General features: G+C 33.6%; 1 protein-coding gene across 2 annotated transcripts; it reads left to right on the forward strand.

The window, feature by feature from the left end:
* The first annotated feature begins 499 nt into the window (after positions 1-499).
* On the forward strand, positions 500-6,266 carry LOC127127353 (alanine--glyoxylate aminotransferase 2 homolog 3, mitochondrial). 2 transcript variants are annotated; one of them, XM_051056510.1, is made up of 10 exons: positions 500-1,040; positions 1,236-1,466; positions 3,209-3,379; positions 4,142-4,285; positions 4,636-4,815; positions 5,236-5,461; positions 5,605-5,718; positions 5,848-5,934; positions 6,022-6,091; positions 6,193-6,266. In XM_051056510.1, exons 1-9 carry the CDS (start codon positions 792-794, stop codon positions 6,063-6,065), a joined length of 1,446 nt encoding a protein of 481 aa, XP_050912467.1. In that variant the 5' UTR covers positions 500-791; the 3' UTR covers positions 6,066-6,091; positions 6,193-6,266. The 2 variants fall into 2 exon arrangements, with proteins under 2 accessions (XP_050912467.1, XP_050912466.1); XM_051056509.1 differs by having other exon boundaries at positions 6,022-6,266.
* The last annotated feature ends 7,395 nt before the right edge of the window (positions 6,267-13,661 follow it).

The following is a 13,661-nucleotide window of genomic DNA, read 5'->3' on the forward strand; positions in this document are numbered from 1 at the left end:
ACAGTTAAGTGAAAATATATTTTTATTTCAAAACAGTTAAACGAAATCCAAGTGAAGTTAATCAAAGTTTTTCTAGCTATCAAACTATCCATTCATGTTACTTTATAATTATACATGAGTTGGTTGTGTCAACCTGATTCCTTAAAGTTCTATGTAAAGAACAATGTTAAAAATTATACTATCTTTTATATTGGAGTTATTCTATTTTGAGAGAAAATCATGTCATTCTTATCCTCCATATGCAACCTTCAACATTTGTCTTCTCCAAACTTTTTTATTTATTTATTTTTAAATTAGCCATATTATTCTCTTGCTCTTTGCACAAGCAGCATAATCCATCATTGTTTAATAATTAAATTAATGTCATTTATACAAATACAAAATAGTAGTTACTTAAATAATTGATTCCTCTTTAAAAAAATTGATTCGAGTGGCAATTAATATATTAGAATATAAAAATTAAAAAAAAGTTAATAAATATGAATTAGTATTGTAAAAAGATAATTTTAATTTTAAGATAAAAAGAAAGTAGTATGCATTATTCACCAAGGAGACATGGCCTATTTTTACCACAGTGAGTTTCGTGGCAGTAATTGTGAACCAATCACATTGACCCACGTCTCATCCCTCGCCCATTTCCTATATAAACCATCCCCGATCTTCTCTCGTTTCACCATTTCACGATTCTCTCCGATTTCTTCTCTTCTTTCTCCTTTTCTCTCATCGCGCGATTTCGGGCCGGGTCCTACATTTCTGGAGCCATCACCGAAATCTTCCGTCGACAGAGGAAAATGACAGGATCACTACTTTCAAGATTGATCCTCCGCCGATCTTCACAGCAGCAGAACCGATTCATCTGGCAACGAGGCATTTCTCAGTCGGCAGCGGAGAGGACGAAAGACTCCCTCCCCGCAGAACCACCTGTACTACCGGCGTTTGATCACGTTCCGTCGCCGTACTCCGGTCCCTCTGGCAGCGATATCATTGCCAAGCGTAGAGAGTATCTTAGCCCTTCAATCTTCCATTCCTACAAAACGCCGGTGAGATTCCACCGCACCGGATAATTCCTCATTAATAATTATAACCGTCTACAATTAACTGCACTTTGATTGTGTTATTATTTCCGTTAAAAACTTAAAATACAACGGTAAATCAAATTAATGACATGTGAAATGAGAAATAAATAATGATTAACTGGTTTTTAATGGAATTTGATTGCGTGTGGGAGGTTACAGTTGAACGTGGTGGAAGGGAAGAGACAGTACCTTTTCGATGAAAACGGGAGGAGGTACCTTGATGCGTTTGGAGGGATTGCTACGGTGTGCTGCGGGCACTGCCACCCTGATGTAGTCGCAGCAATCGTGGAACAAACCAAAAAGTTACAGCACTCAACGATTTTGTATCTCAACCATGCCATTACTGATTTTGCCGAAGCTTTGGCTTCTAAACTTCCCGGTAATCTTAAGGTGCGTTTTTCTTTCAACGTCACTTTTTTTTTCTCCCAATCGTATCGTTATTTAAATTAGTATATTTTTTTTATGGAATTTAATTTAATATTTTTTTAAATTATTAAGATTCTGTCAAATAGACGTAATATTTCAATATGATGCCATGTGAGATAATTTAATATTTTTAGACTGTTTTAGTTTTATATTTATCTTGAAAAACCTGTTTACTAAGTAAAAATATTATTTTAATGTATTTGTTATACTTAATAAACAATTATATTTTGCAGTTCAAAATATAAACAGAAATCACATTTTAATGTTATCATTGCTTAAGTTCCTGTTGATTAATTAAAATTTTGTTTTTTAAAACAATTTTTTAATAGTTATAGAACAAATTCTCTAAAAATATATTTTAAAGATTACAATTACGTTTTCTTTCATTTTAGAAAGAACTAAAATCAACTCATCTTTCTAATGAGTGTGAGATGTTTTTGGTTCTACTTATATGTTACGAGAACGACAGGAGTAGCTAGCTTTTAGTCATCTAAATTAAAATATAATTAAATTATATAAATATTTTAGTTTTTAAATAAATATTATAGAACATATCGAAAGAAAGATACAATTATTCCAATAGTGTTTCATTTAAAAATGTTCTTACTCTTTATTTTTCATTCACACACAAATTAGTATAAAAATAAATTGATATATTTAATTTAAAAACTGAACCAAATATATAAATAATTTAATTCATAAATAAAATGAAAAATAATTCTTAGCATAATCATTTAATTTGTTTTGTCAAATAATTAAATGATTGAAATTTCATCACTTAAAAATAAATAAGTGCATTTCAAATAATTGAGTTAACCGTTATTATATTTGTTTATTCTTTGGGACCCATAACTTTAAATTGGTTATCCATTTTTTTTGTTAAATAATTAAATGGTTGAAATTTTACCATTTGTAAATATCATAAATAAATTAGCTTAACAGTTTACTTTATTTAGTTAAAGTTAAATTCTTTGGTATTCACGACTTTAAATTGAATAACTACCTTTAATGCAAATTATTTTAAAATTTTAATTTATATATATATATATATATATATATATATATATATATATATATATATATATATATATATATATATATATATATATATATATATATATATATGTTTAATCCATTAAAGGTATCAAGTATTCATCTAAATTTAAGATATGGAAATTCCTCTTTAATTTAATACTATATGTTTATGTTTGGATGGATGCTGAGCTGGCATGGATGATATCGATGCTCGTCTGTTGTCCATATCAAACAACAAAACCATCGGTGTACCTAATAATTCACACGAAAAACCAAACTATCCATTTAAATAAGTTAAAATTTTACGTCTAAAAACACTCAACCCAAACACATCTTTTATCACAGATTCTTAAATATCCAAATTGATTAATGGGAGAGACAAAAATATATGCTTTAACTTTTATTTATACACAATTATTGTGATGATAAGGTTTCAAGAGTGTGATATAGAAGAGATGAAAGTTGAAACGATGTAATACTGACTTACACTATGTCTATTGTCTTATTGTAGTAGTTAATTACGTGCTCCATAACCTCTAAACTTATTCTAGTATGATTTAGTTACAAGAAATTGCTTATTTGATATATTCTCTGCGTGTACGTATAAACTTTTGTCTGTGTTTGTTTTTAACTTTTAGTGGGAAAAAACCTTGCGTCTACTGTATATGTAGGTGGCATTTTTTACCAACTCTGGAACAGAAGCAAACGAATTGGCAATGCTGATAGCAAAGTTGCACACTGGATGCAATGACATAATTTCAATTAGAAATTCTTACCATGGAAATGCTAGTGGGACAATGGGGGCCACAGCTCAAAGTATCTGGAAATTTAACGTCGTACAGGTATATATTATCTTTTTTCAACCGGTTATAAACCCGTGTATCCGTGCGGAAAATTTCGTTGTTAATATAGAAAAATGAATATAAATCGCATTCATTAAATATGTTACATACATAGCTATTACAGTACTTGTTTTTTAAAATTGGACAAAAATATAAATATTCTTTTATAATTATACACTATGTTTAACTTATAGCAACGATAATTATTTGGCCAGTGGAATGGAATGGACTAACACGTCTAGGTAGCTGACGCATACTTTCACTAAACTTTGTATGTAATATGTGTGTGATAGCAACAGCAACGGAGTTTGGCATCGTTGGACACATTTCTATCAACTATGAAAGTGACCACCTTGTTATCTGTATTATTTAAAATAGGAACATATATGTGGAAACTAAGTTGGTTCGGATAAGTTTCTAAAGTGCCAGGATAATGATTTGTTATGATAATGAAAGTGTGGACCCCTCTTGAGCAAATAATCTTGCAATTATGTCATTATGTGCTGTCTTATTCATTCTCAATCAGGAGTATCAGATAATGTATATTGGCCCAAAATTAATATTTTTCTTGTTAAGGTAATGTATTTTACTTGTTGCCAATTCCCATGTGAGTTCTTCACATGCAAATGCAAACTTGTCTTTTTTTTTTCTTTTCTCTTTTCTATGTTCCTTCCCATTTCAAGCTAGCACCAATTCTTTCAACAGTGTTTGCTACTTTGCTTATCAGTTTTTCCTTTTTGTTGTTGCTTTGTGTACCACCAGACTGGTGTTCATCACGCTGTTAACCCAGACCCTTACAGAGGTATTTTTGGCTCTGATGGAGAAAAGTATGCAAGAGATGTCCAAGATATCATTAACTTTGGAACTTTCGGAAATGTTGCTGCATTCATGTCTGAATCTATACAGGTATATATATATATCTAAGTGAAACATATATGAGTTACATCTCGATCAAGTCTTTGTGAAAAATAAAAATGAAGTTTTAGATATAAACCATGCGCGTCATTATTCATTAGATTATGTTTTTAAATTGTGCTTGCTGTTACAATGCAAACTTCTATATTGCGGAAAATTGTGGTTGAAAGTGTGGTTGTAACCGTTGCAGATACCTCAAAATCCTTAATATTTAGATAATAGACCTCAAAATTGCCTAATAATACTAATAGTAGAAAGTGATGTATCATGTAGTAAATCTGTATGGTATGACTTCAATCCAAAATGAATTGGTAATATAATGCTCTTGTTGTTTATGGTAGGGAGTGGGGGGCATTGTTGAATTGGCGCCTGGTTACTTGTCTGCTGCCTATGATAGCGTTAAAAAAGCTGGAGGTCTTTGTATTGCTGACGAGGTTCAATCTGGGTTTGGTCGCACTGGTAGCCATTTCTGGGGATTTGAAGCCCATGGTGTTCAACCTGATATAGTAACAATGGCAAAGGTAATTCATCTCTCTTTGTCAAAGTAGAAAGATACAACCTTTACCTAATTTAGCAAACAGAAAAGCCTAACTGTCTGCGTAACGAATAAATAATATTTTCGTTGTCTGATCATTAGAGTGATGAGTAGATTATAAGCTATAATTGATATACTTATATCCAAGGTTTGATCATGAGAGTGATACTTTTTATCTTGAAAAAAGTATGCAACCATGATATGATCTGCAACATCAATGATATTGGCATATCTGCAATCACAATTGTGGCTTTATTTGACAGTGGTTCTCTAAAATGTCAAGAATTGCGATACGAATTGTGATAGAACCTTGCATATATCTATGTCTACACACACAATATGTATGCTTTGTCAAGTATCTATGCTCATCGCCGTTGGCTTGTTTTCTCGATTTTTCTTTTGGCAGGGTATTGGAAATGGCATTCCTCTCGGTGCTGTTGTAACTACTCCTGAGATTGCAAAGGCCTTGACTCACAGAAATTACTTTAACACCTTTGGTGGAAACCCTGTTTGTACAGCTGCAGGATTGGCTGTTTTAAAAGTAATAGAGAAGGAAAAGCTTCAAGACAATGCATTTGTAGTGGGATCCCATTTGAAAGAGAGGCTTAATGCCCTCAAGGACAAATATGAAAGTAAGGTTTCATCATGAATTCATTCTAGAGAGTGTTACATGATAGTGAAAAATGACTATAGCGGAGACAGATTATGGCTACACAAGAATCAATTTGTTTTCCTTATATATGTTTCTAATAAAAAAAATTGTTTTCTACTATAGTAATTGGTGATGTGAGAGGAAAAGGATTCATGCTTGGAGTTGAACTTGTCACTGACCGCGAACTGAAAACACCAGCAAAAGAAGAAACCCTGCATGTGATGGAACAAATGAAAGGTAAAGTCTCAAATCTCAATCTCAATAAACTAAGTTGTCCCGGATTTCCTGCAGCATTCGTAACAATATAGCCGTATGTTTTTTATCTGTTTTCTGTGTCACTAATCAGCTTTTCTGCTGTTACGGCAGATTTAGGAGTGCTGATTGGAAAAGGTGGCTATTATGGAAATGTATTCAGAATTACACCTCCCTTATGTTTCAGCAAAGAAGATGCAGGTTAGTCTCTAACTCTCTCTTTTTCAACATCATATAAATTAATACTACTAGTCTAAGTCTTTATCATTTTTATTTTTATGTTTGCAGATTTCCTAGTGGATGCCATGGACTACACCTTATCTAGAATTTGAACTGTGAAGCTTAAATAAGATGCAGTGTAAATAAATGTCAACAATGTTTTATGATGTTAACTTAAACTCTATTAGATTATCATCTATCTCGATTCTAGCAAGTAAAATTTATAAATTTTTCATGCAGATTTTAGACCTACATAGTTGCAAAACCGCCTTGGTGGAAAATGAATGAGCCAACAATTCGTTGTCTCTTAGTTATCTTTTCTCGTCCCATCTTTGTATGCTGTTTTTATTTTTCATGCATTTGCCAAATCTCGCATTTCTTCCTTTTTGTCATATTACATCTCTTTTAAAAGAAACATATTATTTCTCTAGTTTTAAGTTTTTGTCGACTCTGCACTATTTGAGGAAGTATTAGATCTTGATGAAAAAACCAGATGCAGGATTCAAGTATGTAATATGCTGATTTAAGAACAAAAACTAGCTATTTTATATGGATAAGGATAAAGAAGGGTACAAACAAGAAGTTGCACAAAAATGACATACGCATAGCAACATTTACTCTACTTGTGATTCTATAAAACCAAACTTTAAATCATATTTTACTATGACAACATGGTGAACCATAATTGCATGTTTGTATAAAACTTGTTTACATTATTGTTGAATAGTTATCGAAATCTATATCATGTAATATTAGATGATAATCCTATGTTTATTTCCTAAATTAGTTCCTATTGATTAGTTGAGTTAGTTATACTAGGTTGTTATGGAAGTTATAACCATATCAATCTTCTCTTGGGATTAGCTCACTTCAAGTGACTACTTTGTATTGTATAAATAGGAGTTCTCTCCTTGTGCAATAATGAAACATTCAAAAATCTCTGGCACAATCAAAATCAATGTTGACTTAACTCTTTACAATGTGTTATTCGTACCTAAATTTCGCTACAATTTAATTTCAGCAACTAACTTATCTTCTCACAGCCACTTCACTCTTGTTTTTAATCATTGTTCATGATTCATTCCGGAGCAACATTCGTTGAGGATGTTTGGTCATGCTAGACTATTTCATAATTTCTATGTTATAGACCAAAATCCACACACTTTTATTTTTTTCACAATGTAAACACCAATACTTAGTAATCACAATGTTTCAAATAAATTTGGTCTTTGGCATCATAGGCTTGGACCGTTGTTGATGGTTATCTTAGTAGTAGTATATAATGCAGGCATATGTATTGTAGTTGAGGTCATAAATTCTCAACAATTCTCTATAGAATCAAAGTATCCAAGTTATAGAGCGAAACAGTTTTTGAAAAATGTGAGTTTGCATCCACCATTTAAATTTTCTGTAAATCATTTGTATTCAAAGCATTTACATTAAAAGTCATTTATTTCTTTTACTTTGTTTTTCGTTTATTGTCTTTATTCAAAGTCTATCTTTCACATTCAATTGGTCACTATCCAAACATTAAAACACAAATTACACACATTTTTCATTATAATTTTTCTTTGCACAAATTGTCTTTGATATTTTTCGAGTTAATATTTTAAGTGACCTAAACTCGTGAATGTTTACTAAAAAAACTAGTAACTAAATTGGCACACCCAATGAGACCCTTTTGTGTAAAAAATTTTTTTGCAGAAAATTTGTGTTTCTTTTGTCCAATTTTTGTTCTTCGTTCATGAAATGGATTCGGTTGTCGAGTGTGTAAGCATCTGAGAAGTGGCAAGACTCTTCTTGAAATGGCACATCAATCGTCTAGAAACTTTCCCCCTCCCTAGAACAATGCTCTGCAGCTGGAAGAACAACTAGTAGAATTGACATCTGGAAATGTGGGAACTTGAACTTCTGCTGGAGAAATGCCTATTGTTATAAGTAAGATAATGGCGTCGATCGTATCACTAGAAATGATGGTATCCTTACCACAAGTAACGAGTGTACCCATTACCCCTAGGACTACGCAAAATACGATAGGAGACCAAATGTTTTTTTTCCATTGAGTTTCATGTCACCTCTGAGTGGTAGGGAACAACCTTATTGCATGGCAATGTGATGATGGTAAGTCACCACCATAGTGCATCTATGTATGCAAATAATGCAATGACTACTACATCACCTATTAATCCATACTTAGCATTAGGGTATGCTATTAGAGACCTTGATCGAATGGCACAACCACCATGAGGGTTAACATATATTCCTCCAGGTATGCCATCTTTAACCAATAATTATCTCTAGTCTGTGAGACAACAAATGGACAAGAGTAATCATGAAATAATTAACATGTTAACACAACAAATAGGCACAATATTCAATACTTTGTTTCAAAATACTAATCACAGTTATCAGTAATTGGCACAACAAATGGGTCAAATTGCTGATTTTTTTGGTGCTCATATAGCGCATATTCATCTGGTGCCTGATAACCAAATTCCACAACAAGCCATACCTGTCAAACCACCCATACCTATGGTAGTCGAAGGACACACATGCCAAAATTGCTCTGAGGTAATAATGGTGCATATAAGCCAACATGTTAACCAAGTAGTTAGAAATGTCCCGCAAACCAATTTTGCGGGACATAACAATATAACTAATGTGGTCGAACAAATTTTAGCACATAATGGCCATAATGTTGGGCTGCATAGGCCAAATTTTGTCTCTGCACTATCTGATTATGTATTGCAGACTGAATTACCAAGGGGTTGGAAAATCCCCAAATTCACTAAGTTTGCAGGGGATACTAATGAATCCAGTGTCGAACATGTGGCGCAATATCAGTCAGAGGCGGGAGACATATGCCAATAACGAGAATTTAAAAAATTCTTCCCAAATTCCCTGACTAAAAATGCTTTCACATGGTTTAACATCTTACCTCCATGTTCTATATGCAGTTGGAACCAATTAGAAAGGGTATTTCATGAACAATTTTACATGGGTCAATCGAACCCTCAAAGAGTTAGCTAGTTTGAGGAGCAAGATGGCTGGATCAATAGATGACTACCTCAATGGGTTTAGGATATCGAAAGTAAGGTGCTTCACTTAAGTGTCTGAGCATGAATTAGTCAAACTAGCTGCAAAGGATCTGGATTATTCCATTAGGAAGAAATTAGACACCAAGTATTTAAGAGACATGGCCCAATTAGCAGAAGAGTTCAACTAAGGCTGAAAAGGCTAGGTCAAGAAAATACCATAAACAAGAAAAAGTAGCCTACATCGAAATAGATGAAATTGAGCAATTATTTGATACTGATTATGTTGAAGAAAGTGAGGTTAATTTGGCAGAGTTAAAGTCAGGGTCACCTTACATTTGTAAGTTGTTGAAACCTTCAAACGGGAAGAATCTCGACGAACCGAGAAAAAATGAGAGATTTGTCACAAAAACATATACATTTGATGTGACTAAGTGTGATGAAATTTTTGAATTGTTAGTTTCTGATGGCCATATCATAGTCCCTTAGGGCCTCAAAACTCTGCCACTAGAACAAAGAAAGAAAAAAATATTTTGTAAATCCCATAATTTTTTTGTCATAAAACTTCTCAATGTGTCCTTTTCAAGGATTTGGTTCAGAATACGCTAAAGAAAGGGATACTTAAGTTTGTTGGAAAAACAAAAGTCCCATAATGAAGTTGACTATAATCCCAAAGTAGAAAAGGCCCTCTTTGTAGAACCTACGGAGATATTGATGGTCGATGTCACTAACAGACTGGAAACCAAAACTGATGAGGTGAACATGCTCGACTACAATGAGCAAGTAAAGGTGGTCTATCCTAGGGCTGAAAAGGAGTTGATAAATCCATTGAATAGGTGTAAGCTCAAAGATTCTGAGGTTATGCTCTATCCCCGTTGCAGTTCAGTCTTCAACAAGTAAGGTGCCAAAGAGGTGGAAAAAATTAGACCTCAGACTTACCAACAAAGGAAGTCTCGCAAGCAAGACAAGCAAGGAAGGTTTGTCTTTGACAAGAGGGGAATCCCTCACAGAGTACAACAAAGTAAGACCTGCATCCCACATCCAATGTTCCCTTAGGCGAGTGGGTCAGGCCTACAATGAAAACTGATAATGATCAACGCAAATGGCGATCAATTGAAGTTGGTGCGGGTTCATCGTACCAAGATAATTCAAAAGTCTCCAAAAAGTATTCTTATACTTCTAAAAATTACCCGGGAAAGAATCCAATGAACAAGACAAAATGGAGGAGACACCAACATAAAAAGAAAGTTGCCTTGGAGGTAGAAGGTTCAACCAAGAGTAGTAGGTAGTAGTGTTTAACCTAACAATGAAGGCCGATCGAGCTGAAGGCCTGTGAAGCAAAGGTTATTTCCCCCTTTGCTAACTAAGGCAAAGTATAGGGATAAATAGGCCATAAAGGACCAAGATAAGGACATGGCTACTGACAACTTGGACTTCAGTTAAGAACCTGAGCTAGACATGATTTGTAACATGATATTAGTGTTACTAATTGAGTATGACACGGTCACCAAGGTGACCAAAGAAAAAGATAATGAGTTGGCGAAAGAGTTGTCAAAGCATAAACCCTTGTGCTATTATGTAATGAAAGACGACTTCATCGAAGAAGACAAGGCCATATTTGAGTGACATGATATGTCGATGTAACAACATCTAAAGCCCTTGTTCATAAGGGCTAAAGTCGATAATGTAGGCATACACAAGGTTCTAGTTGATGGTGAAGCTTGTATCAACATAATGTCACACTTCTCGCTGAAGAAGATTCGCAAGCGTGACATAGACTTGAAGCCTTACAACATGGTCCTGTCAAACTATGAAGGGATGACCAACAAAACCCTAGGGGTCATTCCGATAGAAGTGGTTGTAGGGACAACCTATATACCTACTTTATTCATGGTCTTCCCCACCAAGGCCAACTACAACTTACTCATTGGAAAGGAGTGGATCCATGGGATTGGGGAAGTCCATTTGAGAATGCATCAGCTAATCTCCATCTTAAAACATGATGGCGTTATTGAGAACATAGAGGTTGATCATAGTTACTTTTTCGCAGATGTAAATCATATCGACAAGTATAACTTTGATAAAAGATTTTTGAATATTTTGCCATGTACACCAGTTGGAACTGGATTATCTTTCCAGGAAGATGTCTACTACTCAATTAAGTTGCACCCCACTCACAAGTTTATGTGGGAAAATAAGACCATTGGTGGGCATAATAAATGGTCTGACTAAGAGGACAAAATTGTCTAAGTCGAGTGCGCTAGCTTGAATTTCGACCTATGTGGCTGAAAATAGACTAAAAGCAGTCCTATAGGTTTTTCCCCAACCAAAGATGGTTGTCGAAGCCACAATAGTTGAAACGGTTGAAACATCTTAAATTGGCCGGAATGACTAAGAAATAGCTTCAGAAAGCTGCATGCTCGATTGCATCTATGACAATGAGCCTTTGGGGTTTGAGAAAGACCCAATAGTCTCGACCAAAAGGATGCAAGCCCAATATCCTTTGGAAGAAATAGACTTAGGTGATGGGATGATAGAAATGTCAACTTATATAAGTGCCAACATCGACCCCAGCCTGAGAACACGAATAATCAAAATACTGAAGAAGTTTAAGGACTACTTTGCCCAAGATTACGACGAGATTCCAGGACTTTGTGGGGATTTGATGCATTTAAAACTACCAATTGACCTAACAAGAAGCTAGTAAAGTAAATGTCAAGAAGGTTTGTACCATAATTCATGTCAAAGATTAAAGAAGAAATCGAGAGGCTTATCAAAACTAAGTTCATTAGGACTTCCAGGTATGTCGAATGGTTAACAATCATTGTTCTTGTGATTAAAAAGAATGAAACTCTTAGAGTCTATATTGACTTTAGAGACCTAAACGTAGCTACACCAAAAGACGAATGCCCAATAATAGTAGCATAAATACTAGCCGATTAAGCGGATGGTTTTGAGTATTTAAGTCTTTTAGATGATTATTCTGGATATAAACAAATTTTTGTTGCAAAAGAAGATTTGTCAAAAATAACGTTATGATGCTCTGGGGCCTTGGGAACTTATGAATGAGTGGTAATACCTTTCGGCCTGAAAAATGATGGTGCAACATACCAAAGGGTAATGAACTCAATGTTTCATAATTTCATAGAAACTTTTATTCAAGTGTATATAGATGACATAATCATCAAATCCTCATCGAAAAATCTTCATTTAGACCACATTCGACAATCCTTTGAAAGGATGAGGAAATATGGACTTAAGATGAATTCATTAAAGTGTACCTTTGGTGTCCATGCAGATGACTTTTTAGGCTTCATGGTACATAAAAAGGGCATTGAAATAAACGAGAATAAGACAATGAATATATTCAAAATAGAGTCGCTGTAAAACAAGAGACAACTTCACTCCTTGTTTGGAAAGATAAATTTCTTAAGTAGGTTCATCTCAAACCTAAGTGGAAAGAAAAAAGTGTGTTCTCCCTTACTACGATTGCAAAAAAAGGAAGGATTTTTGATGACTTACCGTTAGAGATTAGATTATGTGCAGGTGAGGACAATGCACCAAACTAGTATAAATCTCGATATACATTTTTTTATTCCTTTCTATTTTAATTAATGTATAAAATTTCTTGTGTTTAGGTTTTATTTTCTCTCTACTATGCATCTGATTAGGTTCTATTGTTTATAACGATTTAATGTTTAACTTAAGTTGTTAAGAAAATTATAAACTAGCTCACTTAAAGTGACTACCCTGCCTTGTATGAATACCTTGTATTCATATGAATAGTAGTGTGACTAAATGTCAAACTATTTTTGTTTTAATATCAAATGTCAAGTTTTTTTTTTTTTTTTTTTTTGAATTTTTATAAATTTGATCTATTTTACAAAATTTTCAATTTAAGAGTTGCCTTTCATCTAAATGTTAAATCATATAAAGTAGGATGTATTTTTTTATACAAAAGTTAGAATGCATTGACAACAAGTGTCAAAGTTGATAATTTTACAAATTCAGTCATTCTTTTGTATAAAACATATGTAACCTATCTAGCTATTGAACATGTTCTCACAAATATAATTTTTTTTAAAACACATTTATTTATTTTTTAAATAACCATTATTTTAAAATTAAATATCAAATAATCAATTTTTTAAATTATTTACCAAACTAATCATTTTTCAAGAGGAGTAGTCAGGACAAATGGCACACGCATTGTCCTTATGCACTAAGGCGCCAATGGTGGTGGCGACAATATTGACAACATGCCACTGCAAGTGGTGCATGCATGCATCCATTAGGAGCATGTGACACTACATATGGCTACTCCTTTATTTTATTTTACTTTTAATCTTTCAATTATAATTAAAAAATTGAAACAAAAAAGAAACTAAAAAATGGTTCATAATATTATCTTGTAAAATTAAAATACACAATAATTGACAAGAAAATCAATGACCTGTCCGATCGAAACGTCTCCCTATTTCACATCCCGATGCATTAGTCTGCCTTCGAGGCCTCCCATGATTTTCCTAACGTGTTTGGGGTTTTTGAGTGTTGGCATGAGGAAAAGGTGGTTGGTGTGAGGGTCCTGGGGTATTTTACATATTTTCCATCATTTCTCCCTAATAATTGGGGGGTTGCCACCAACGGCTCTACCGTAATTGAGTTTGGTGTCCA

The sequence above is a fragment of the Lathyrus oleraceus genome, chromosome 3 (genome assembly GCF_024323335.1).
Source record: "Lathyrus oleraceus cultivar Zhongwan6 chromosome 3, CAAS_Psat_ZW6_1.0, whole genome shotgun sequence".
Classification (NCBI taxonomy): domain Eukaryota; kingdom Viridiplantae; phylum Streptophyta; class Magnoliopsida; order Fabales; family Fabaceae; genus Lathyrus; species Lathyrus oleraceus.

What these genes read in the sequence shown, in the direction of transcription:
- LOC127127353 (XM_051056509.1), top strand. Translation starts at nt 792, where the DNA reads ATGACAGGATCACTACTTTCAAGATTGATCCTCCGCCGATCTTCACAG. An exon ending in GGAAATTTAACGTCGTACAG is followed by an intron (nt 3,380 to 4,141) that starts GTATATATTATC and finishes GTGTACCACCAG; the next exon opens with ACTGGTGTTCATCACGCTGT. An exon ending in TCATGTCTGAATCTATACAG is followed by an intron (nt 4,286 to 4,635) that starts GTATATATATAT and finishes TGTTTATGGTAG; the next exon opens with GGAGTGGGGGGCATTGTTGA.